The 26,055-nt window shown below is 43.9% G+C and overlaps 2 protein-coding genes across 3 annotated transcripts in view; both read right to left on the minus strand.

The window, feature by feature from the left end:
• LOC6592491 (flocculation protein FLO11) overlaps positions 1–2,175 on the minus strand; it is a 33,493-nt gene extending 31,318 nt beyond the window's left edge. Inside the window, exons 1-2 of one of the 2 annotated variants that reach the window (XM_026986727.1) lie at positions 2,085–2,175; positions 371–525 (exon numbers count right to left, since the gene is read on the minus strand). In XM_026986727.1, the coding sequence (XP_026842528.1) occupies positions 371–509 (139 nt within the window). In that variant the 5' untranslated portion in view covers positions 510–525; positions 2,085–2,175. Of the gene's footprint in view, positions 1–370; positions 753–2,084 lie in introns of both variants that reach the window. The other variant, XM_002018360.2, reaches the window with a different exon arrangement.
• Positions 2,176–9,551: 7,376 nt separating this feature from the next.
• On the minus strand, positions 9,552–25,497 carry LOC6592487 (neuropeptide CCHamide-1 receptor). Its single transcript, XM_002018357.2, has 9 exons — positions 25,098–25,497; positions 15,063–15,610; positions 12,517–12,743; positions 12,344–12,447; positions 12,065–12,277; positions 11,460–11,563; positions 11,014–11,151; positions 10,030–10,179; positions 9,552–9,947 (listed from the first exon to the last, which is right to left on the minus strand). The coding sequence occupies exons 2-9, from the start codon at positions 15,413–15,415 to the stop codon at positions 9,755–9,757; spliced, it is 1,482 nt and encodes a 493-aa protein (XP_002018393.1). The 5' UTR covers positions 15,416–15,610; positions 25,098–25,497; the 3' UTR covers positions 9,552–9,754.
• Positions 25,498–26,055: the final 558 nt, after the last annotated feature.

Consider the following 26,055-nt stretch of genomic DNA (forward strand, 5'->3'; position numbering starts at 1 on the left):
TCTCACGGCTCGAAAATGCCGTCGCCGACATCGAGATAAATTAGCATGGGGTGAATCAGACGGAGTTTGGGTATCTTTTTCGGTTTTTTTTTTCTGCTGCTCTTAATGAAAACACATACAAAATATGAGCAGAGATAACATGACAACGACAACAGCAACAATAACAACAGATTTCAGAGAATATGACTAAAATATATAATAAAGCAAGGCTCGACTAGAAAGATACCCTTGTGGATTAGCTTGGTAGTGTTGTTTAGATTTATGTTTAAAAGGCTTCCCTTCATGCGCTGTAGGTGTCTGCCGATAGCCGATAGGGTATTCTACCCTGTGCAAGGGTATTTATAAAAAACCATATGTAAAACCCACTCACCTTGTGCGCTGACGCTGCAGAAGACGAGGCAGAGGCAGAGGCATAGCCAGATGATGGTGCCGCCGGGGAAGAAGTAGAAGAAGCTTCGGCAGAGGGGCACCGACGCTGACAGCGTCGGTCGCTTCACTTTGCCAGACATGGTTTCTCGCTTCCAACTCAAAAATGTATCCAAAATGTTGTTGTTGTATTTGTAATTTGCAATATTTTTGTAACTTTTTGTTGAAGCTTTTTATAAGCGCTTTTGTAAATTATCGTTAAGTTATCTGTTGTTCGGTATTTGCATTTTGTTATTGTATGTTTTTTTTAATTGATGGCTCCAAAGCCGAATTTAGTCAAGAGCGAGAAATTGTTTTTGGGCAGGCTGGGGCCGTCGGACGGGTTTCTGGAATGATTTCGCGGAGCGAGCGTTGTGTTTTGGGGATACCGTTAAGATATAATTAATAATAATGCGATTTGTTTGTGGATCTTAATGTAAGAAAGGGTTCAAGGTTGCTTTGCCTCTTCTATATACATATATGTATAACTAGAATTGTGTGTGAGTAGGCTAAGTTCTGTATATGGTATATGGATGGGGTCTAATGATGCTCCAATGTCAATGGACTCGTTCTAATAGATATTTGAATGGAGTGGAATGGAATATTTAATTGTTCGCAAATATGGAATACAGAGATTTTTAGATTAAACTGAGAGACGAGACTCTCCACATTCTTCTTTGATTAATTTCTACTTATCCAAATTAGCCTTTCATTTATTAATTTATTCTCTATTTTAAAATTGATTTCAAATTGATGTACTTTTTAATGGAATTTATTATTAATTTTTCGTTGCTTTTGGCACCGTTTCTTTCTTCTTTTTTTTGTATTATTCACTCTTTTGGAAGCACGCGAACTTGCAAAAAATCCCAATAAATTTTCACTTGTTGCTCTCGAGCACTCTGTCAAAAAATAATGGCAGCATTCACCTTGAATCTGTCTTTGCTATATAAACACGAGCCACATAATATATGTATCTTTGCTGGAGGTTCGTTTTGTTTCTTCTTTCTGTTGTTGTTGTTGTTTGTTGGTTGGTTTTCAATTATTTATGTGATTTTTCGTTTCGTTTATTTGATTTGTTTGTTTGTGCGGCTGTCACTGGTATTTCTCTTTTCTGTTGCTTGGTCTTTTACCTCTAGAAACTATCGCCTTTTATCAGCCAATGACCTTGGCTTGGCTAATTATACAAAAATTAATAAGTTTTAATTAACTTGAGGGGCTTCTCTCCATGCCATGCACAATTCCTATGCATTTTATGGTAGTTTCTACTTATTGCCGGAGGTCAGCAGAATCTCAATGCTATACTCGGTTAGTAACTATTTAGATGGATGGGTGCTCCTATGGCTGTGGGTTGGCGAAACGAGTGCACTGCAGTGCAGTGCAGTGCAGCACCCCCGGCACAGTGGGGCCACACAAGCAATAATCCATGCAAACTTGCTTTCAAAGCAAAGTGAAATTTTCCACTCCCGAAGAGATGTGGGGTGATCAGGGGTTGGTGGGGAGACGGAGACGCGGTCACTTTTTATGACGCCCGAAACAACAACGGTAATGCAAAATTACGCGCTTTGCATACGAAAAAACAAACGAAATTCCCGTAACAAACGAACGAACCGAACCCGACGCACTTGCTCCGATCAACGGCAGAGCGAGATAGAGAGAAGAGCAGAGGGAGAGGCACTTACAAATCAACGACTTGACGATACCGTCTTGGTGGCAATCGAACGACATTCACTTGGCCAAAACCAAAAAGCGACCGGCGGCAACAACCAAACTGTTTCGAATCAAACTGAAGAATGGCTTGGTTAAAGTGGAAGCCCCACCAAAAGCCAGCCAAAGCCAAAACCAAAGCCAGAGCCACCAGAGCAAGAGCAGTTGGCTAAAACACGTTTAAGCCAAGACAAGTGCGGAGAGCGCGAGCGAGTACCAAGTACCAAGTACCAAAAGAGAGAGAGAGAGGGTAAGCGTGAGCGCGTGGCAGCTACAGCTGTCGTTTGCATTTAGCCACCAGGCAGGCTCTTGCTCCACAGTTGATTAAAGAACTTAATGCAAATTTAATTTTAAACCAAGAAAGTAAAATTTTAGTTTGGAAATGAACTAGTTCATGTTCTTCGTTTTGGCGCCACCTGTCTGCGGTTCATGTCTTGGCTTTGACAAATGTAATGTAAAATGCATGTAGAATGTAGTTGCCATGTAGCAGAGTTACCTCAAATATGTTTTTCGAATTTTATACTTTTATTTTTCTTAAAATAAAAGTTTGAGAACCGTATTCATTGGAGCATATTGCGGGGCATGTTAAATTAGTTTAATTTCCTCTGATCCAGCCCCAAAATTGTGTGGTTCGCCCACTTTGGGTAAAACAGATACATTTAAAAGCCAACGAGCCGAGAGACGACGAGTGATTGACGATAGATGTTCTGCCAGGAAGGGGCAATAGGAGTGGGGCTGCGAATGGAGTTTCAGAAAAGTTGGTAATGCCTGCAGGGCGATTGCTGGGACCCTCGCTGCGTATGTGTGATATAAGCGCAACGTGTTAGCGGAAAATATGCAAATGATGCTTCAATGCGCCACTATGTAAGAGCATCCGGCAGAAATATGCAGAAGTAGCCGCATCGTTCACCTGTAGCCCAAAGGAATGCAGTGAGTGTTATGTCCAATGGCCTGTCAGGAAAGGGCTGCTGCCTATCTCGTCCCGACTGTTATTTCTGTCCGCTACAGCTCTCGCGTTTTGCTATTTTTTAATCTACTCTACTCGTCTTCGCTGCTGCCGCCAGCTGGCACTGACAAGCCATCTTTCGCGCAATTTCACAATTGCCAAAGCCAAAGAAGTGATACAGGAATAAAAAAGAACCTGCTTATGGCATATTTCTGTCAGGTTTTTTCCAGAAAAATTCCTCCCTTCAAATGCAAGAGATATCTGTTTGTGTTAGTGGTGTCCTTACGCACAATCCTAATTCCATCGAAATATGGCACAGGATTTGTACTTACTTTTCTCGGATTATTATCCGTTGCTGGGGCAGGGAGATTCGTAGCCGAGGTCTGGCACTTCCGCTCAAGTGGAAAGCGCATCCTTATTGAATTTAACTCTCCTCTCTGTTGCTCTAGCTTTAGCTTTGCCTCTTCTTAGGCCGTGTTTATTTGTCTCACTGAGAAATATTTGAATTGCTTTTATATCACAACTGCCATACACAAGCCAATAAGTCAACTGATTTCCATTGTTCTCGGGATCCATGCATATTCGCAGGCCTGGACCAGGCCGCTTTAAACATGCCCATAAAACGTGATGCCGTCCGAAGCGCACATGTGTGCCAATCAAATGTCATAAGTCAAGTGTTTGAGAAACGGTTAGAGAGCCAGAAAGAATGGACAGAACCCAGAGGAGGGCACAAGCACGTACATAGCGCACAATTCAGATAGCGATTTGTGATTATTTTGCATGAAACCGACCGGAAACGGAAACGAAAACTTCAAGTACTTCGATTGCGAGGAAAAATTGGATGTTGGCTTACAACTTTGTGGGATTTCTGGCTTTTCATCGTTGTTCTCGGGGCTGTTGTGCCGCTTCCTGTGCCCCTCTGATAAATGATCGACCAATGATTTGGCAGGGGATGGTGACCCATCAAAGTTGTCCGCGTCTGTCGTCATATTTTGGCAACAATGTCAAGCCATCTGCAGCATTTAGAGAGAATCCCCTCATCCTAGGAGACACACAATCTGTAAAGTTTCGACCTCCATGACTCAATAAGTGTCCATAAAGACTGCAAGTACTCACTACCCACGGAATGGCATCGATTGTTAGTTCTACCTTGTGTAGTTTTCGATATACACCGTTGTTTTGGGGGCCAATTGAATGGATATACAATTTTGATCACTCTGAATTCGATTTATTTTTGATTTAAGCCAAATTGTGACTCTTCCCTTTAGCAACCGAGGCCCCCTCCTGGACGCCCCTCCTAGGCGAATAGAGAACTTTCATCAGCTCCCAGTGATGGAATTGCTCCACTGACTGGAGCTAATTTGATTGAAAAGGGTTTGTGCCCCATTCTTCTGCCTGTGCAAAAGCAAACAAATAAAATCAGCGAATCGGAAAAAAGATTTATTCTATCAGGGCTCCAAAAGTTTCGCCATTTGGTCGCCTTTTGCCTTTTGGGCCAACAAAGTTGCGCCAAGAAGTCTGACCAATCGGGGGATGAGAGCGAAAATTAGAATTGAAAGGGAAGTTAATTAAACGAGTGTATGCCACTTTTGGGATTATTTCCTGGGGGCAGGGACAGATCAAAAATAATAATGCCCTCGGATAAGTCGGATAAATCAAATGAATTTGTTGTGTAATTGAAGTTTAGGCAGCCTTTAAAACATTCTTGAAAAGAGAATCACAGACTCGTTTTTTATGGTGAACCGATATTTACGAGAAAGCCATGTTTGACCTTTGGCAAAAAACAAAGAAAGCTGACAAGTACTGTGGCATCTTTATAGAAATTCCTTTGTCTGTAGGCAAATGCATAAATCGGGGCACCAGTTCGCCGAACGAATGTGACAATTCGAGCGAATGTCCTTTTTACTACATATTTGCTCAAGTGCCCGAGGGCAAGGCCGTTCCCTCATGTATCCTGTATGCGCGACGAGGATGAGTGCCTCTCAGCTGGTGATGCGGGTCCAAATTCAAATCCAAACCCGAATTCAAACTAATACGCTCCACTTATTTCCTCGTCTCTTTATGCTCTCTCTAAAGTTTATTTATTCTTGGGGGTGGAATCAGCGCCTTCGGTGCGAGGGGGGGATCGGATGTGTGGATGATAATGGTGTTCTATGAACTGAACCTGGAGACTTTACATGTTTAATTGCCTAGTACGCATCGTCTGCCTCTAGCTGGGATTATTTGGGGCCTTAATTAGATGTCACACGAGGCGTATGCTTGATGTCTCTCAACTGGCAGGTGCTGCTCCCTCAGCCCCTCACCCCTGCCCGCTTGTTTAATGGTGGTGGAGCTAGCTCATACGGTGTCGGTTATCGGAGGTTTGCCCTGGTTCCCCAGCAATTAGTTGGTAAGAAATTCGTTGCTCCCAACCCTCCTCCTCCAGCTCTCCATCCCACCATCTCTAAGCTCTGATGTTACACTCTGCCGCTGGATGGGGCTGACTCTTGTGGCTTGTGGCCTTTGCGGCCAACCGCCAGCTGTGATTGCTCCCAAAAGGGGCTTAGACTCAGAGCAAGTCGATGGAGGGGGAATGGGGATAGAGATGGAGATGGAGGACCACTGCATGGCCTGCCACTAGACCATTGGCCATCAAGTTGTAAATGCTTAAAATATACTCGTGTTCGAGTAGAGGCCAGAGCCAGAGCCAGGCCAAGCGGAGAAGGTTAAGTCAGATGAGTCGACGGGGTCGAGTGGCCGATAATATACAAGTGACGATGTTCCAGCGACGGAGTAGGAGAACCTGAGAAGGAGGTTGGTACTGGCGCGGTTGTATATTTTAGCTAAATATAAATCAGCAGGTGGTGATTTTTGGCTACTTCTTCGCTTGCCAGAGTGATAAAATGAGCATCGTAAAATTGTGTGGCATACGTTTAGGAAATATCCAAGCTGGAGGATATCCTTGGGGGGAGCTCAATTTTTTGGTGTTATACAATTTCAAAGGTCAAAATGTGCTTAAGTGTTAAGTGTTATAAGGAGTCTAAAGTAGAAATGCTGTCCCTGCAGCGATCGAGCATTAGCCTTGGCAGCCACAATAGTGTCTGTGTCGACACGCAATGTTTAGCATATTGCCACATCGCCTGGCCTTTATGTACGATTTTCCATTACGTACTCTGATCCAATTTAGGCATTTAAAATGCATAGCCAGCTGTCAGGGGCATCAAACCAGGAGGCGGCTCCCGTGTCCCAGACGATGCCGTCACCCACACAGTCAGGCGACAAAACGCCTACATGAGGACACAAGAAGGGAACAAGCGACCGGCTACCGTTGGAGGCCGAGCCATTTGACACCCTAGTGGACACATCCATTTCCAGTGACAGCTACAGGGAAATCTCTACAGTAATCTCTTCAGAAGGACATGACGATATCGACTTGATTCTTGATGCTGATCTCTTGGGTCGCAAAGGAGTTGCCGCTCTTGGCGTTGCAAACATATGGTCAAAATCATCATACTCTTTGTGAAGGTATAAACCACACACGCACGCACAGAGATTAAAAACGTGTGAGTGCGAGGCACAAAAGTGCCCTACGGCCTATTGAGAGCCAATTTTTATGTGCCTAATGCGTGTGTGTTCTGAGTGCATGTGTGTAGATTAGTCCTACTCAAAGCAATTTACGATTAGGCCACGACTCTTTGTCACGCCGTCTCCACGAATCATTGACTCCTGCCTACAGCCTCCCCTCCGCCCTTCCTGCTGCTCACCGAGGGTAGGGGGCCCTCAGAACAACAACATTGGAATGGTGTTAAGCTGCCGTGCTTTGCACCTTGAGGACTGTGCTTACATTTGTGTCTTTGTGTGCGTCGCAAATCGTTTTATTTATTTACCACGCCAACATTTCTCCATTAAACCCACATCCCACCTCCTTCTTCCCATACGTTTTCTGTTTCTGTTTCTGCTACTCACAGCCCAACTTCCCACAAAATATATATATTTAATGGAAGGTAAGGCTATAATCATGTTTGCATTTGCCTGTAGCCCTACCTTCTGTTTAATATACCTTGTCTCCAGCCACTTGTCTAGGCTCTCTCCCTCTCTTCCACCGCGCATACATATGCATGCTTTATGTGGCCTTAGCTGAGCATTATTATTGTTATTGCTTTTCATGTTTGTGTTTGTCTTTGCCTGTGTTTTTCTAAGTGTTCGTGTGTTCCGCTTTTTTGGCATGGTCCTGTCCTCATTATGTTCTGCTCTCCCCCCAGCACCCAGCACCCTGTACGTGTTCGAATTTGTTTGTGTGGTTTTCCAGTGTCGCAACACTTGGCGCTACTTAAATGAATATTCGCGGTCGTTTAACTTAATTCACTCTCTTAGGGCTACTTAATTGGCTAAACAAATAAAGTAAGTATAATCGATGCGGATGAACCATTCAAGCTCGAGCAATCAAATTAAGTACGGTTTTGGATTTCGCTTTCCAAAAATGGAACGGAAAATGAGTTCTTATTTTTCTCCCCTTCATCCTATAAACAGCCATAGCCGGCTGAGTCAGCCTGGGGCCTTTCTGGTTTCTTCTAACTGTGGATAGTGCCTAAACGGCCTGCTCTTTAATCATTAATTAACTGAAGTTGCATTGCATTGCTATTTCTGCATATTAATTAACCCAAAAGTCCCATCTTTCCAACTGGCTGCCAGCCACAACCTCATGAATCACCACAACAGAGAGTCCACTCAAGCCACGCGACAGCGCTCCACTTTATTGATCAGGGGCTTGCTAATTAGACCAAAAATCAACTGTTGTTTTCCCAGAGCGCCACAAATTAGATTTCCCCCAGACAAAATATAAAAATAGAAAAATATCAAAATAACAATCTCAAGAAAACCAAAAATAAACTTGAAACTCGAGACCACAAAGAAAACGACACAAAGTAAAAGCTGAGCTGATTGTGGATGGTTTTGGAAGGGCCTGTCCTGGGCCCCGCAGAAGGAGCGACAAACACTTTGGACAGTTAATAAAGCCGGGATAAGCACTCCTCGACTTGGCTTGGCTTGATGACAACTTGACGTGGTCGCTCCGTCGAGTGGCATACCCGCCCTGGTTTATTAAAAATGAGCAGCCAGAGAGGGACGAAATAAAATAACAAATATAAGGCATTTATTTATATATCTGTCGTTGGTTGCCAAGGCAAAGATAAGGCTCCCAGCGAATGGTGGGATGATGGGCAACGAAAATCCTTAGCACGTAGCTGACGGATCAACGCACTCCCGACGCGCTCGACATTTTCATGGGTTAATTTAATTTCTGCATCTGTCTCGGTCGAATACATCGAATAAGGCCCATCGTGCCTCCGATTTAAGCTTATTGGGTTGATGGCCCATTACGCTTGGGACGTACGTGGCACGCCCCAAAGGAGTCCGCAGAATTCCCGGAAATTGATTCAGGAAACGGGAGTGATTTTCTGAGGTGGACCTGTAGCTATTTATAGATGTTTATTATGCTGGACTTAACGAAACTTAAAGTGCGAACTGTCATAAATAAATCCATAAAGTTAAAGCCAATGCTTGGCTATTTCATACTCTCTTTCTCTCTTCTAGAGTGCAATCTCCTCTGAAACCCGATTTGCAGACGACTTTTTGACATATTCGAGAACTTTTTCCCATCCCAGATCCAATCGTTTTTAAATAGAAAGGCAAACCGAGCAACGAACTTTGAAAAGAACCCAGAAATTTCTGGGGACTGTTGCGATGCGAACACTAGATTATGGCGACTCCACCTTTTCTGCTGGCGGTCAAACCAATTAATCTGCGGGCCTGTCCCTTGCAGAACCGAAAAAAGAGCCCACCACAAGGAGTTTCCCTTTTTCCCTTTTTCCCTTTTTCTCTTTCTCTTTTTGGGTCGCGACCGTCCTGCTCTGCTCTGCTTTGTGTTTACTCGCATATGAATGACCAAAAGTTTTCGCTCAAGGGGTGCGGCGCGGTGCTCCACAGCAGCTCCGCAGGATGTTCTCAGTAATTTAATTTCCCATAAATTTTCATGACTTTTTCGAGGCATAAAATCTTGTATGCCAACGCATCTCCTTTCAAGTTACCGCCGAGAGCGTTGGCTGCCTGCCACTGACAGAGGCAAATAAAACGTAAAAACATTCTCAACGCACAGTTTACATTTATTTTGCAACTATTTTCTGGCACATACAAATATATTTACACTATACATATTACTAGAATCCTAAAATGACAGATACATTTTAAAATATATGTCTCCGTAAAATAGTTTCGCTTAAAGCCAATACTTTAGTGTGGGACAGACACGGTTTACGTGGGGGCTTAACCCTATGACTAGACACATAGAAACACACATCCATGCATTAACTATATGTGTTTAAGTACGTCGGTGTTTTTGTGCAGGAAGTATGTACAATTCGGGGGGGTCACCAACTTTGTTTAAGTGCAAGTTTTCCCTTAAAACGTTTTGGGATCAATAAAGTTTTTTGTGGCTTGGACACCGTTTGGGAGCCCAGCGTACATATATTTTAATGAGAGTGCGCTATCAAAAATATAACAGAATTTAAAGCAAAATTAATCTCAGCTTAAATGTGTAGTTTCTAATTTTTGGTTAGCTTATTTTGTTCCTCCGCAAGTCGGGTGATTCGGATCCTGCCCGACTTGCCTTCCTGTAAACTCCCTTAAAGACTAGTTTTTTGGGGCCAGCTTTGGGCTGCCGTTTTAATTCAATAGGGACTGCTGCTGCCTTAGTGGCGGCCTGGTCCGCTGGCCGTACTCGTTCAGTGGGAAACAATCGTAGCCCCGCGTCGCCTCATTCTGGCAAGCGGCTAGGTCTACGGCTGAAATTGGGGCGCCATTCGGGCCCTGGGGCCCATTTGGCAGCATGGCTATCGTTGTCTCCTGCAGTCGAGAGCTGTCAACGGGAAGGGCAATCAGTACTCGATTGTTGGGGTGGGGGCGTGTGGGGGGCCAAAGGAACACCTGTATGGACTCACCTGCGGATGGTGCTCTGATAGCAGGAATGACGCGACTGATAGCGCTTCGAAGCGGTGCTGGTCAGCGAGGTGTCCCGGTGCATGCAGAAGGTGTCGTTCGCTTGGTTCCGCTTCTTGCGGCGTCCGTTTGCGCCGCGGCAAAACAGATATCTGCAGGAGATGCCCCAATGGGAATGCAATAGAATCGCCACCAAAAGGAAGGGAGTGTATTTTTTTCGTCTTCTTCTATAAAGTGTGAGTGTGTGTGTGTGTGTGTGTGTGCGTATAAGAAACTAAGAATTTCTGATGGCAATCTGGTCAATGGTTTGGCTTGACTGTTAACGTAATGTTGATTACATTCAAGTGCCAGGACAGACAGTTACTTTTAAACGGAATTTTAAGTGGCAGTGGAAGTACTCTACCCAATTATCGGTAGCCGATATCAAACCCTTCCATTGATAGACATCAACAGTCAAGGTTGTGCTTAGGTCTTGAAAAAAAGAATAAGTAGATGACTACAGAGAGCTTTTCAAAGGAAAAAGGAATGATAAATCAGTTCTCTATCAAAATCTACTATGGAAAATTTCCCATTGAATCGGAACAACAAATGAATGGGTAAACCAACTGAAAAGGAACTCATGCAGATGCAACATAAAAAACGAATGGGTTAACAAAACAAATTCAAACTCAATTCAAGTGTCATCCCAGCTGGCATATGATTTGATTTGATATGATATGTGATCGCCATTGTGGTTGTTTCAAGTTTCGTTTGGTTCTGTGGGTTTTGGTTGGAGTTTGAGTTTGAGTATTGTTTCTGTTTGGTTTTAAGAGATACAAATTGCAGTTGGCTTACGCTTACAGTTGCGTTACTGGCTTACAGTTATCTATTGGTTTGTTATCGTAATCGTTACCGGGTTATTGGTAATCGTTTGGGCATGCTGTCATGCTGCTGGAGTTGGAGGTGGTGGTGGTGGTGGTGGAGTAGTGATGTGAATGAACAAGTACCTATTGAAATGCTTGCGAAAGGCGCCGCTCACGAAGTAGAGGGCCACCGGGTTGGCACAGCTGTTGGCGAAGGACATGCAGTAAGCGGCGATGCGCAGGACATGCCAGAACGCATTGTAATCCTCCTGGGCAGTGGGCCTGCAAGTAAATACACACACACACACGTGAGCACCAAGCGTCGACATGTAATGGAGATATCAGTGGGTAAATTGATTTTCCACCCGCATCCACATTGTCGGAGCTAACAAGTGTCGAACAAACGGCAACAACATTACTCATCCGCAGGTCCCAGCCACACACACGGACGCGTCTCCCCGTGCCCCGGGCTGGGGGCAGGCTCCTTTTTATCCGCATGACAAATTGACTCTTCCATCCATGCATGAATGAGCAGCTCCCCAGCCGCTCCGCATAAATCCCTTTCACAGTTCATAAAAGCACTCACTCACCAGTAGTAGAACCAGAGGAAGAAGACGTGGTACGGCAGAAAGCAAATGCCAAAGATGACAACGAATGCCAGCACAGTCACAGCGACTTTGCGACGCGCTCGAACCTGCAACAAGACCAAATGGATAAACGCTGTTATCTTCTGTTAAACGTAAAGCAGTCGGGATCCATTAATGTGTATGTGGTCTACGAATCCGTAATCTATTTATCTATGGCCCTCGTACCCGTGCCTCGTCAAAGAGAGAGTCTTAAGGGGGGGATGGGGATATCAAAACTCCTCAGAATAGTGCAAAATGTGGGTCCGAAAGTGTGCTGAAAACATATTATATTTGTACCTTCACTTCATGTAATTTATGAATTATGCTCTGCGTAAGTTCGTATAAATATTTAATTCCACTCAAGTGGAGTAAGTGGAAAAGTTTTTTGCCAATTTTGTTGTCGGTAAAGAAGTAGTTGGAAAAAGTTTTCTTCAGCTTATTCACTATTATGAAGTTACATATATCATTATTTATTTGAGATCAATGATGTATATCACTTTATGGAATTCTTTCTAGAGAAATTGAAGGGTTTCCACTGTCTCAAGGATTGGAAGGGAACAAATACTCACTTGTCTGACAGCTCCTTGCATCTCGCCAGGAACACTCGCCGTGTACATCAGGTGCAGGGCAATCAGCACATAGAAAACCGCTATTATCACCAATGGGATGGCATAGTAGACCAGGAAGTGCAACAGGACCATTGTCTTGGCGTAGTTAGCGCCCCAAGCATCCGGGTAGGGATAACAGATGACAATCGACTTTTCCTGGTTGATGCCAAGATACTGCAAGAGTGGCAAGAGTGAAATTAGTTTAACGACTAACTTTCGGATTATTAGAGCAAAACGTGCCTTGAGATTGCTTCCGATGAGGGCTGGGAGACCGCAGATGATGGCCAACAGCCAAATGGAAACCGCTATGGCCAAGGTCATGCGCGTGGCCCGGCGACCGCCTCCTGAAAGGAGACGTGAAAGTGTTGTAGCTACTCGTTCTACATTGGGGAATTCTTCTTCATATATCTTACCATGAGCATGAAACTTTCGCAATGGATCGACAATGGCAAAGTACCGATCGCCCGAGAGGGCTGTCAGTGTGAACACCGACACCCCAATCGATACATCCTTCATGAACTCCGACAGACTGCACAAGAAGCTGCCATAAGGCCAGTACTCCACCGTGTAGATGGTGGATGCCAGTGGCACTGTGGTGATGATGACCAACAGATCTGCCAGGGCCAGCGAAAGTATGTAGCTGGAAGAGACAATTTATGTGTGTTTGAAATTTAAAGTCAAGTCAAGGCGGCCCCCCAATAGATTTATGTTTTACTTCTTGAGATAAGCAGGCTGACTTTGCAATGGGCTTTTGCTGAATTTTAGGGGTTAGGGATTCCAGCACGAGCACGTGCTCCTTCAAGTGTGATAAAAATTCTGCGCATCGTTGATTTATGGGGGCCAAGTATTAGGCAAATTTTTGCGAGACAGTTGTCGCTGACTTGGGGCAAGTACAATGACCGATTAAATTGATTTATAAGCTCAAAGCTTTATTAAGTCTAGAACAGAGCAGTTCCAAAATGAGTTTCCCTCCCTCTGGACTGCTTGAGGAAGCAGTGGGAAATGGTGCCATATGCCTACACTCTCTTTTACAGCAGAGACAGGGAGAGAAGGAGTAAGAGAGGCTTGAGAGTTAAGCGCAGTTATCTTTTGGCAAGGATTTTTGCATTCTCACTATCCCCCCACAAAGGGCACGGCACACTTAAGCTCGTCTCTCGTCTCTTACAGTGGCAGCAAATAAATTGCGCATAGTGGCAATTCGGTCCGTGATCTCATATAGTAATTTCGCTTTTATCCAACCTCTCCGCCAACCATAAATAAGCTGCATGTGGCACTTTGTTAGCCACGTTCTGCTGCCGGAAATGCAACACCAAATTACTTTTCTGTGGCTCCGAGCTCTAAAGCCGATAACGGTCTGCTCCGGCCCTCGGGTTGGTTCGGTAGGGTCTGGCTTGACTACGAAATGCAATTTCAGCGTAATTTGATCAGTTGACATTTCCCTCAGCTTTTGGCTGCACAGAAGAGTGCCAGCCAGTAAGTTTTAAGTGCCCAGGACATGTGTGCATGGGGCTTGACTTATTTCAAATAGGGTTTTCCCATCATTTCATTGCTTCCTCCAACGTTGCTTAGTTTGTTGTCTACATTCCCCCCGCTCGTCTGTCTCGTATGTGGACAAGTTAATTTGAGTGAAGTGTGGTGTGTGCGCTTGAGTAACGGTTCCATGTAAAGCGGCGGCTCTCTTGAAGACACAGTGCCTGCCACAGCTGCCGCTGTTCTAAGTGGTAAATAGAGAGTGAATTTCCAGTCTATTCCTCATCAAAATGGTGCAAATGTTGCGCTAATGAAAATTGTTCTACCCAAAAAATAATTGCCACTGTGCTTTAACCGTTACTTTGATATTTTGCATAATCCCATTGCCTGCTCTTTCGTATAGTCTCAGCAGCTCTCACCGCCACTGGTCCCTTTTTTTCTCACCAAGCCGAGCGTAGTCACAGTTATTTCATTTGCTCTTAAAGACAACTCCCTCTCACTCTTTATCGCCTACACTGCCCTCCACCGCATAGTGTCCAGCAGCGCCTCTGATACATGCTACTACACACGACCAAACTGAGCGACACGACTGTGCTTAAACAGTTACTTATCTTCGTTTGCCCTTTAAGACTCTCTCGCCTTCCCTCTCTCTCCTATAGGAGAGCCTCCACCACATACATACATAGTCTCCAGCTGCCACTTACAGTGGGCTCCCCCAAAACAAGGCGACATAAGGTTATCGTCTGAAAATCATATTTGTCTCCGAGGGCATGGCTTGGCACAATAACTTGATTTATGACACACAATTTATGCAGTACAAAAAACACCCCCACACACACACACACGCACACATTACAGACATGACTAATTAGTTGGCTCTAAGGAGGGGGGGGACAAAATACGAGTATCGTGTCCCATTTTGTTTCTCTGTGGAAATGCTTCAACAGCTGCCAATCGATTCATGTGCGTAGGGGAGTTTTAAGTAAATTCCGGCAGGAGGACGTAACAGCATTACCATTATCATCACAATGCCGGTCCTTCCAGCCCAGCCCAGCCCAGGCCCAGCCGAGCACTTAATTAACTGATGGGTAGCCACGTTGCGGTAGGCGTATGTGGCCCCAGAGGGTGGTGGATAACTTTCAGGGAAACTCGTGACATTCGCCTTTTGCATGCATAATTTGGCGCACACTTTGGTCCATTGCACATACTTCATACAATTAAATTCAATTTAAGTTTGCCATAAATCAAAAACTCATTTTCCAACAAGCCCACAAACACGAAAGTGGACTCGTTGATATCCTGTAATCACACCAAGATTGAATTTAAACTTATACAAATATGTATTTACCATCTCTGGTACGTTAAGGTGTCTAGTCAATGAAGATACCCTGCAAATCGGAGAATAATTGGTATCTTTTTGCTTTTACTCGCATGTTCGCTTAAACCTCCATTTGCAGGGTGGGGATACATTTGCTATGCCTGAACTCACGTGTTTGGAACATTCCGCATCTGCCGCACGCTCAGGAAGACCACAATCAGTGTCCCATTGCCCAGGACGCCGACCACGAAGATCAGGGCAAAGAGGATGGGCACAATGTAGGTCTCCGGCCGCCTGCCGTAGGGCACATAGGGGGTCTCGGTCACCGGCACGCTTCCATTGTCAAGGCCCTCGATGAGGGGCGGCATCCCAGTGGCCGCTGCCACTGCCAGCTCCCAGAGAGCCTGCGTGACGTTCAGTCCCGACCCCGCGTCAATGTCAAGAGTCTTATGCTGGTCCGTGTTCATGCCCGAGTCCATCTCGATGGCGATGCTGCTAATGACGTTGACCAGGTTGGCTATCATCGGGGAATCCGTATATCCTCCTGCTATACTGCTGACTCCGTACGATTCTGCTCCGTTCAATGCTGTTTCTCGTTCGACGGAAAAACCGGATTTGTTTAAGCATAAAAGATTAATTTATTTCCTCGCATGGCCTGCTGCTCGTTGCTTGTTTCTGCATTTTGCACAGATCTCTGCACTCGATGCGATGCTGTCCTTCTGCAAACAGAATAAAACAAACCACAATTTGTACCATAGAATCATTCAATTTGATTTTGTTGCTGAAATACGTGAAAATTCAATTATATGGCATTCGATTCTTATGGTTTTCAGAGGCATTCTCTCGATTATTGTTTAAATATTGTGAGTATTTTTCAAGCGATTAGACACAGTTTGTTATCTGTTCTGGGAGTGTTTTAACTTAAACCAAACATTAAAATTTTGTTTTAAAATGCACTCTTACTAATCTCTTTGGGCATAAATAAACGCTCGGCTCCTTCCCTTGGCTCCCCTGGCATCCTAATTCGGCATTCTCTTTTGGGGCAAAAATTCAGAGCATTCGCATGTAAGCTTACATCTTCAATTAAAGCCAAGCATCAGAACCTCTGGGTTGGAGTGGCAAAGGGCTTTAAGCTTTAAGTTACAGATTTATGGACTAGATGCCACTCCAAGGAATGCACATCGTGTCATTACATTCCCAGCCATTAACCACACACAGATACAGCCCATATACAGTGACTCATAAAACGTAACTGACGCCCCAGAAAACTTCAATGGCTCCACCAGACGCGGGACCCACGACCCGGCCACAAGATCCAGCGAGAAAGGAAAGTCTGTGTAATTGAAATCTCTACCCTTTCTTTTGGCCGACTGTCCTGTCATTTCTTAGCACTAAAAATATGAATGGTCTGCCATTTGCTCCGCCCAGGAAGGCAGCCTCTCTCTTTTTTCTTCCATTGTCCGAGTGCATAAAGCCGTATGCCATTGAAGGTGTTATGGAAGACCATAAACACAGATCTCTTTGAAAACAGAACCGTATGACTGCATTAACACAGTTTTGCATAGACCCGAAGCAGCCACCAAGTGGCGTGGCACAGTCTCTCAGATATGCCAAATCTCTCATTGTTGGATACCCCGAGAGGTGCAAGTGCGTGAGAAAAGTGTGTCCTTTTGTGGCAGTTCCAGGTAGTGTTAGTTTTGCTTGGGAGCTACTGATGTAGTTGAACTATTCCATTTATTTTCAATTACATTTAATCTTTCCGTCGGGCAACCACTTCAAATGAAACTTGAAATTACACTTGGATCCTCAGGAAGAGGATTTTGCACAGCTAATTGGAAGACTTCTGGCCTAGTCGATTGGAGGATGAGATAAGGAAACTTGCCACAACTTAATCGTGAGGTGAGCAAGCGAGGGCAAAGTTTTCAGTTGGCACTATGATCTCCTCCCATAAGTTCTGCCAGCCATTTGTGTGAATGGTGTTCTACGTGTATACAGCCTGCTGATAAAAATTGATTTTTAATGAATTTATTACAGCAATTAGCTCGTGGATAATTGGATAGCACATAAAAAGACCCTGCTAGTGTGTCGCATCATTTTTAATGGTAAATAATATTTTATCGAGCCGTCATGAATGCTCTTGGATCCTTGGATGTTTTGTATGGACTCTCGATCCGGGAAACACCATCCCATCCCATCCCATCCCATCCGGAGAGCAGAGAGCACTTTAGTAGTATTAATCCTTTCATTTTCAAATCAATTATTTGTATGGCTTTCTGTACAATTTCTGTAGGTTTGTTCTTCGACGGATTCACAATATTGCTGTGGCAATATGCAATCAGGTTCATTGTGTTGACCTTCTCTGTCTGCCAATTACGAATATTACGACGCGATTGTTGTAATGACTTAAATGGCCAAAATGTAAATGAAGTTTCAGAACAAAGGCGAATTAATTAAGTGATTCCAAGTGCTGGGCCGGCAGAAGAAGACCTGCCTGATATTTCCTGGCATTTCCAAGTTTCAAACCCGAAACGGGCTAAAATGTCAACAACTTTCGCACTGTTTGCAAACTGTTCAGTTTGCCCCTTGGCCCGTAGCTAAAAGGTTAACAGGAGAAGAGGAGCAGTGCAGAAGTAGTGCGTAGTGTGGGAGAAGGTAGGGTAGCGTCGTCTGTTCTGATACACTTGTTGTACAATTAGCTAATTGAAATTTTGACATTGTTGGGACCTTGTGATTAATTATTCCGTTTTAAGTCCATCGAATATGAGTTGTGTCTGCGTGGGGCATGGGGCATGGGGCATGGGGCATCGTAAATACAATGAATAAATTCGTAATACTAACGAAAATTGAGCTATTTTCGGTCTGTCTGCCATTAGGCTGACAAATAAACCTGTTAGCCCATATCAATAACTGGCTTACAACTGGCGTTTCCCCCACCAAAAAGGAACCAAACGAAGCGGCAAAAGAGACAAACTGTTGTGATTTATGACAGAGGAGATGGCCTGCAGAGGTCCGCTTATCTGGTGACCATCTGGATGTCAAATTCGTATCTATGGACTTCCAACGAGTGTGCTCCCCCGCTCGACCCCTTGGATACCCTCTAAAGATGGTAATGGAGGGGGTACAGACAACAAACATCAAACAGAATTAACAATATTAAGAATATAGATAGATTCTACACTTTAACCTAGAGAAAAAAGGCTGAAATTTGAATACTTCCCAGATATATCCCTATTTTGCACTCCAGGATACCTCCTGGTCTGTACTCAATCGTTAGTGGTGATGTTTGTATGGGAGTATTAGAGTCCATACATTTGATAAATCAATGCAATTTATCAGTAGTTCAGGACACAAAGCCACTTAAAACCCCCTGCCCCCCCCAGCTCCGTCCAGGGGCAGTACTTTTATCTTAACTTTCGGCAAACAGTAGCCCCACACACGCTTCGGGCAGAAAAAAGAGATCACCACCAGAAGAGAGGAGAGGAGAAATCTTATCTATCAGTCGCTTGGGACTTAGTGCGTCTCATAATAAATGCAGTTAAGTCGCCTGCAAATGTTCGGGGTATTGTCGTGGGTGGCATCCGAAGGAATGTATATTTTTTGGAATAAATAACGCGGATTCCAGCGCAGAACGGGTGGATAGGTAGGTCGTGCCCTTTGCCATTTCCCCCCGTATGGGTGGTGTGTGTTTTTCATGAAATATGCGTTGCCTACACAACACAACAGAACAGCAATACCAAAATACCAGGGGGGGACAGGCTTTGGCAAAAGATTTGCGAGGGCCATTTGTTTTGCGGCATGTAATTGAATACGCGGCGTTTGCGCACGGTTGTATGCTACAAAAAAATGGGTTTTGTTTGTTTTTTTATTTATTCACTCAAAAATAATGAAAGAACAATACAAATACAATAATCATTTTTTCAGGAAAAAAACATTGAAAAATTGCCAAAGCTTTTACGGAATTTACAGGCATTCGCTTGTCGTTTCAATAATCCAATGAATATGAATACATGTTTCCTTTCATTAGGCGCTTTAAATGTTCAAAGCAAATCCAATCCTCCGTTTAACGATGCCAGACACCACCCTGTGGATGGGATATCCCCAAGCACTAGGATGTTCGGGCAAACAGCAACCACTAAGGAGAGGAGAGGAGAGGAGCGGGTCATAAAAAATCAAATTTAAGCTCCGCTCAAGCCATTAAAATACATTGTCATAGTTATATTTAATTTTATCCGTTTAACATCGCCTCGGCATTCCTCTTCTTTTTTTTCAGTTTATTTTCATGTTTTTTCCTTCCTGCAAATCGCTTTGCCTGTTCGCACTTAATGTTGGGGGGTAGGGGAGCAGGCCTAGAGGAAGATTTTTAAGAGGAACAAGGACCAACAATTTTGATTGTCTTTATCTAGATAAATTATCGCCCCAAGGCATTGTTTTTATGAAATTCCATCGGCTTTGGGCCCGAAATCGATTGTCACAGAAAATTGCTTTGAACCTATCATTAGAGCAGTGTCCGGACTCCAAACACAAGGAATGCCAAACCATTTTGGGGCAGGGATAAACACTCGATGGGGAAAATGGTCCGACCCTGCTCAATCAATGCGGCAAAAACTTTAAATTGCATATCGCTGTACCCGCATAGGCGTTGCCTTTAATAACCATGCAGGAACATTGTACGAACATTAGTCCTGTCTCGTACAATTAGATGGTGTTCTGGCCCCTCGTTGAGGCCCAATTATAGTGCATTAGTGTGTCGCAATGGAAAGTTAGTTTACAACAAAGCACAGCCATTGCGATTGTCTGAAAACTTTCCGGCACACATACTCGTATATACATAGATACACATAACTAGAAGTGCGAACAGACCAATTTTCGCTTGGCATATCACATTATTTTCCATCACGCAACAGTTGCCAGAAAATAAAGCAAATCGCTTCCATGATTTACCCAAAAAGAGTTTTTCACCGCATTTTTGTTGTAGCAAAAATGATGAAATAAAATAGTTTGGCCTGGTATTTTTAATATGTATTTCAGCAGCATTATTGTATGTTTTTCATTTCTGTATTTTTCTCACGTTGCATGGAAATTCTGCTCTCTTTTCTGGCGCTTTAATGAAATCATTTTGAACGTCAGAGACTCCATTATTGCATTTCATTTTATTTTCCTTCATCCGTTTTCATTCTGAGCTCCATAGCCTGCTGCAATTTTCAGGAACTAAATAATTGCACGCTAAAGAGTGCCAATTTTTCCTCTCGTTTCAAATGTTCTTCTTTGTTTTCCGGGAGGAAGTCCTTTGGTCATATAAATAATGCTCCCCGACACTTGAGTAATGGCCCTCGACTGGACAAAAGCGATTCGATTGCTGTTGCGGGTGACAATTTGAAAGAAAAATGGAATTGAAAATGGTTGTTTGGCCCTTGAGACAGAGTAAAACATACCCTAACTGTTGCCACAGAAGATTTAGGGATCAATCGATCGCCTGGCAGCTCCCTGAAGTACTGATTTTGATCTCTCCCAAGTCGGGGATAATTTCCCTGGAGGTAACAGAGGCAGGTAGCAGTACTACCTACTCTTCCTGTTAGCAAATGTACCCCAAAATCCTGCCAAGGATTTCCTTCACACGTTTTTCTTTCAATTTTTCACATGCTGGCAATTTCGGTTTTTCTCTGCCACTTTGAGGCTCTGCTTGCTTTGAGGCTCATCAATTTAAATTTAATTTTATGCCGCGCTTTTTTTATTCTGCAGCTTGCTTCTTCCTGTCTTCTTCCCCTGTCTATTTGCCAAGATGAAGCAGAACAGAACATAAATGCCAGCAATTTGCATAATTCAGCATTCGCCTCAAAGCTCTTAATTTCATCTGCGCCCCCCTCTCCTCTCCTCTCCACGCCTCTGGATTTTGGCCATCTATGGGTGTTTGTTGACACATTTCTCGGATCAGCATCAGTCGGGTCGGCCGTCGAGCGGCTTCATCAGTCAGGCAACAGTTTGCGTCCCTGCCCCCACCCCTGCCCCTGCCCCTGCGGAAGTGGAAGTGCCATCGCCGACGCCTCGACACATAAATTTGTTAGATGGCCGCACTTCTGGCCCACATCCCATTCCAGAGGCCTGTGGACATCAGCACATATATCATTTTCATTTTGTAATTTGTCTAACCCCTCCCCCGCCGCCGCCGCCGCCGCCAGCTTCGTCACAGGCCATTTTGTGCTGAATGGCCCCCAGTTAATTGGTTGGGTGCTTTCCTCGGCTCCTGCTCCTGCCTCTGCTCCTGGTCCTGGTGCTGGTGCTGGTATCGAGTACGACGGTGGGGATGGCGATCGGGATGGGGGGTGGTGGGTGTCGACTTGTATTAAATTACATGACAGCTGACATGAGGTGCTAACGGTGCGGAGACGATGCTCCCCGGCGAGCTCATTAAATGTCTGAAAAGTGTGGGAAGGAAGAAAGATTGTCGTTTATCAATTAAGCGGGGGAATTCCCGTAGGTTTATGCAATTTTAATTATTTCTTCTCTGATTCAGGTGCAACTGTTAGTCCTGGTGGATGCTATTGAAGAAATACAACTTAATGGAATGGATTTCATAGGCAATGGCTCGCATTTCGAATTATGAGCTTCCAACATAAATTAAAGGATTACTTGAAGCTTTGGGAGATTATGTCTTCAAACTTTTGCGTGAATCCAATTTGGTAGAAACCCCAAACGATAAATTAGTTCGCGCTGAGAGCCAAGTCAAGTGCCAACACTCCTCCTCCTATTAGAAGGCGAATAGTAGTTGTTCGCCTGACATTCCAATTAATTCCGAGGGCGGAGCGCTTATCAAAAGCGTTTTGCCAAAGGCCATAGTACAATATTCGCAACGTCTAGTTCACTTACGGGTTAGTTAATTAATGAGATGGAATCCGCAGAAAAACTAGCGCACCAGAACGATGGTAATTCATAACCGAAGGACAACAACAGCGGGAAGGCAACCCCCTTTAAAAATTTAAGCTTTTGCGCAGGACCAACCCTGCGGTTTCGTGTTACGCACAATCTAATAAGGCTAATTGCACACTGGCCCAAATCATTGTAAACTGCGAGGAGGGGAAGGACATCCAGTCTACCAACTGCAGCCTTCGTATCTGCCGCATCATCGATGTGTTTTCTGCAGACGTCATCTGCCGCAGGGCAAAACAATACTTTTAATCCCCGCACTGGCACGTGCTCCTCCGTCCACAAATCGTTCACACACAAAAGGTTTCGATATCAATCTCCATGAAAGCAAAGAAAGGAATCTGAAAGTTGAAGATGAAGATGAAGGAGCGGAGACCCACTCTGGTATTTATTTATTTGCACTTTCATTTTGCAAGGATATCATTTAAAATTGGAAATGAAATAAAATAATATTCTTGTGATGGCAGATTGATCGATAATGGCTCTATTTTATAAAATTTATTCAAGTATTTTAACCTAAATCCAGGTATTCAGAAACACAAATAGAAATGGCTCTAGAAGCTGTTTAAGAAAATTTATTATCGTACTCTACACCTGCTGTACCTTCTTTGTACTCCACGAATGAGAAGTATAAATGAATATTACTTTTGAACTTTCCCAATTAAATCATTTGCCATTGGCAGAAACAAAGCAAGATTGCTTCCGCTGCTGATTTAAATCAAAGTTGGACAACAATGGCCTGGCCAGCAATCTTGCCACCGTCGCTCAGAAAGCCAACAAAGTCGAAAAAGTGCCAAAGTACGAACCGAGTGAAAGACAAAGGAACAGCCCAGACCAGAGACTCTTGACAAGTTTCGCCTCATTACTTGGGTGTTTTGTGGTGATTGGTTTTTGTATGATCTCTCCCACCATCCACATCCCCATCCCCATCGCCATCCCAAAGACCAAAATCAAGTCGAATAAGTCCCGGCCAGTTGGGGGGATGGGTACGGGTCCTTTCACAAATGAATTCCACACTTGAAGTGTCAGGCAAACAGAATTATTTGACGACGTGTTTTGTTTGGTTAAATGAAACTCTCACACGAACATGCCTGTCCAACAACTTTCCGAAACTAAAACAGAGAAAAATGGTAGTAGAATGCGAGGACAGAACAGGTCTCTTACATTTCAATTAAAGTTTCAGTTTCCGCTACGGCCCTGGGCCCTTGTGCCCTCTTCCCTTGCGACTAACACCTAAAAACAGTTCATTTTTTCCTCCTAATTAGCCGCCCTTGTTGGTTGCTAGACTTTCAGTGCCGACTGTGCCACTAAATGCCGCCATCGCTGTGTGCAGCAGCCAGAACACGCGCGTCGCGCGTAGCTCGTACAGCGAGACCCCACGAATGTGGATTATAAAAATTTATGACTCATTGAAATTAAACGACTGTCATTCGTATATATTAGCGTGGCCAAATTAGTTTGTCTTAGCAGATGTAATGCGGCCCACAGAGATAGATAGATATAGTAGTGTGTGGGAGCAGCGATATAACAGGCTCCAGATCGGGTTCGTATTTTATGCATAAACTACAGCAAACGAGGAGCCCCAAAGATGCATATCAAATTATTCTGTGGGGGGGAGTGGCATGTGGCCAAACATAAATCAGGGGCAACCTAAATACATAAATATCGTGCAATAAACATATTTATAGGGGTGAACTTTTTCATGGCACTGAATCCACACTCAAAGGTAGCCAGGAGGCGGTTGGGTTGGTCCTTATCTATGCGAGGATTTGTTCACTCGAACAACCCAAATGTTTGTCCATTTGGGCCTCCCTTCGATAAACGTATTCCTGCTTTCCGGCATTACCGTTACCATTACCATTAAACTATACTATATAAACATTGTCTTTAATTGAGCTTTTCGCTGGTAGGCGCCAAAGCAATTGCAGGAATTTATTGATCAGATTTTACGATTTTCATTTGCTTTTACAAAATTTGCCAAGCAAAATGTTGGCAGGGTAAATCTTTTAGTTTTTGTAGGCATCCCAAAACATAACAAAGTCCACGAAATAGGGAGCTATGTATACTCGTATGGGGTGTGATGGGATGGGTGCGATTTGATCAATTTGCATGGTCTTCAGGCTATTTGTTTATATTCGTTAGATTGTTTTGCTGTCGCGTCCGTTAATTGTAAACAAATTGAAGCTCGACGGACTAGATGGACTAGATCGTGTCATGAAGCACGCCCTCGTTTATGGGACTCGACAATATAGTCTTCGTGTGGGTGGGTGTTGGACGGTGGGAGGTGGAAGGGACAACAATTGGGCAATGAAGCGCCATAAACCATTGGGATTCCACCCTGATCTCGTAGCTTTTGTTAATGGTCATTGCCTGTCTGGCCTGTGCCCCTGAGCCCGTGCTGCCAAAGGCTAATAAATGGCACGCGCCATGCCGTCCCTGCACTTGCGCTTGCACTTGCATTTTAGTGTCCCATTTTCCATACTATACTATTCCACCCCTTGGCATCTCGTAGACCGTTCCCACCATGCCATATTTCTCTTATTTCTGTGCATTTTCAAGTGGCCAGGAGATTGTGTTGTTTCGGTTTTCCCTTTTTTCTTTTCATTAACTTGGGAGTTTTCCTCTGGGGTTGGCTTGTGGTCTGGCTTGCAGCATGAAAAGGGTGTTCCCGAGACCCAAAATAAAACACAAACACAAGATTCTGGCTTCCGACACTTTGGCTCGACTGAAACGTTAATGGCCTTGGGTCTTAAATGGGGATAAAAAGTAGTTTCCACTGAAATGTTCATGTCATATGGAAGGATTCCGAGTGTACTTCTTCATATGGAAACGATGCGATCCAATCAATAAGAAAAATGGCACTAAGATGCAAATTTCTTTAGCTAGTTTTTACAATTGCCAGTCAACGATTTATAGACCCAGATCCGAAAAAAAACGAAAGGCGGAAACGGAATAAACACAAGCCGAAGTGGACCGGAAAGAGAAACAGAACCGCCAGACACGGAGGTCCGTTCCTGTCGATTGCGATGCGAATGCATATATCCGTTTTTCCGTACGGACGACTGCAGTTTAGGTGCAGTTGATTGTTTCATGCCTTCTCCCCTCAGTTTCCTGTTTCAGTATCGAGGCCCGACCCGCACTATTTGTATTCACGATTCAAATGTCGGTAAGTGCAAGTGAATTTATTGCATTTCCCGGATAATAGAACTGGAATGTCAGCTGTCAGAGGCGAGACAAGTGATGCCACCGATCGATTTATAATTTTACCATTTGCGACACACTTACCTCTATTTGCAATTATGGTTTATTATGCTTACATCTGCGGAAAAGTGTTTTCCGTGTTTAAAACAGACACACGCGCGAACATCGGCATCACTCCCTACCCCACTGGCACTCTCAGACAGGATACGGAAGAGCGTAATGTTAAGTGGGAAACACGAACACACTCAGCACTTTGGCCAAATTTTGTTTACAACACCACACACGAGCGGACAAACACGGGGGAAGAGCTCAACAAAATTTATTGAATTCTTTTTGGCACTTGAATCGAATCAACCGGATATTGGCCTCAACGCCTGAATATCGCAAACACTCATTTGAATTAAGTATATTTTCCGGACGTTGGCTTCGCTGGATTTAAACTGTCCGAGCAGGAGGGAACGCATGCGACTTGTTGGCGCGCGCGAAAGCGTTTGGCGGCCAAAAAACTTACGCGCATACAAAATGATCCGTGGATTGAATGGGCGCCAAATTGACGGTGGGGTTTGGGGAACTGGAACTTGTTTGGTTCTGAAATGCCGGTAGTACAACCGACGCATGCGCTGCAACATGCTGCCAGCTATAATGTTGCCACAGTTGGGCACCTCCCACCAGTTTTAAATTTGATTTTAAATACCTTTACAAGTAAAAAAAAAACAACTTTTGTTTCTGTTCTTGCCCATATTTTTGAATACACTAATTTAGATAAACGCGATTGCCCCGCACTTTTCTTATCGATAGCAAATATCGTATAAATTCGGGTATCTCATAGTTTCATCTGTTCAAAATTGACTTGAATTCTTTAATTCCAAAACTAATCACTCACTAAAATATGTGCCTATGAAATTAATTTTATGCCAAAATGTAAGTTCAGCTTTTGGAAATATATTAATATACAAACTAATATGAAAATAACTGTTCCACACATCGTGACTTTTAAAAATACTTATCGATATTTACGAAATCACGTACAAATATATCAAAA

Source organism: Drosophila persimilis, unplaced genomic scaffold, assembly GCF_003286085.1.
Source record: "Drosophila persimilis strain 14011-0111.01,24,50 unplaced genomic scaffold, DperRS2 tig00000002-arrow-pilon, whole genome shotgun sequence".
NCBI classification, from domain to species: Eukaryota; Metazoa; Arthropoda; class Insecta; order Diptera; family Drosophilidae; genus Drosophila; species Drosophila persimilis.

What these genes read in the sequence shown, in the direction of transcription:
- LOC6592487 (XM_002018357.2), bottom strand. Translation starts at nt 15,415, where the DNA reads ATGATAGCCAACCTGGTCAACGTCATTAGCAGCATCGCCATCGAGATG. An exon ending in TGCAAGGAGCTGTCAGACAA is followed by an intron (nt 11,564 to 12,064) that starts GTGAGTATTTGT and finishes GTCTTGTTGCAG; the next exon opens with GTTCGAGCGCGTCGCAAAGT. An exon ending in TTTCGCAAGCATTTCAATAG is followed by an intron (nt 10,180 to 11,013) that starts GTACTTGTTCAT and finishes CATCTCCTGCAG; the next exon opens with ATATCTGTTTTGCCGCGGCG.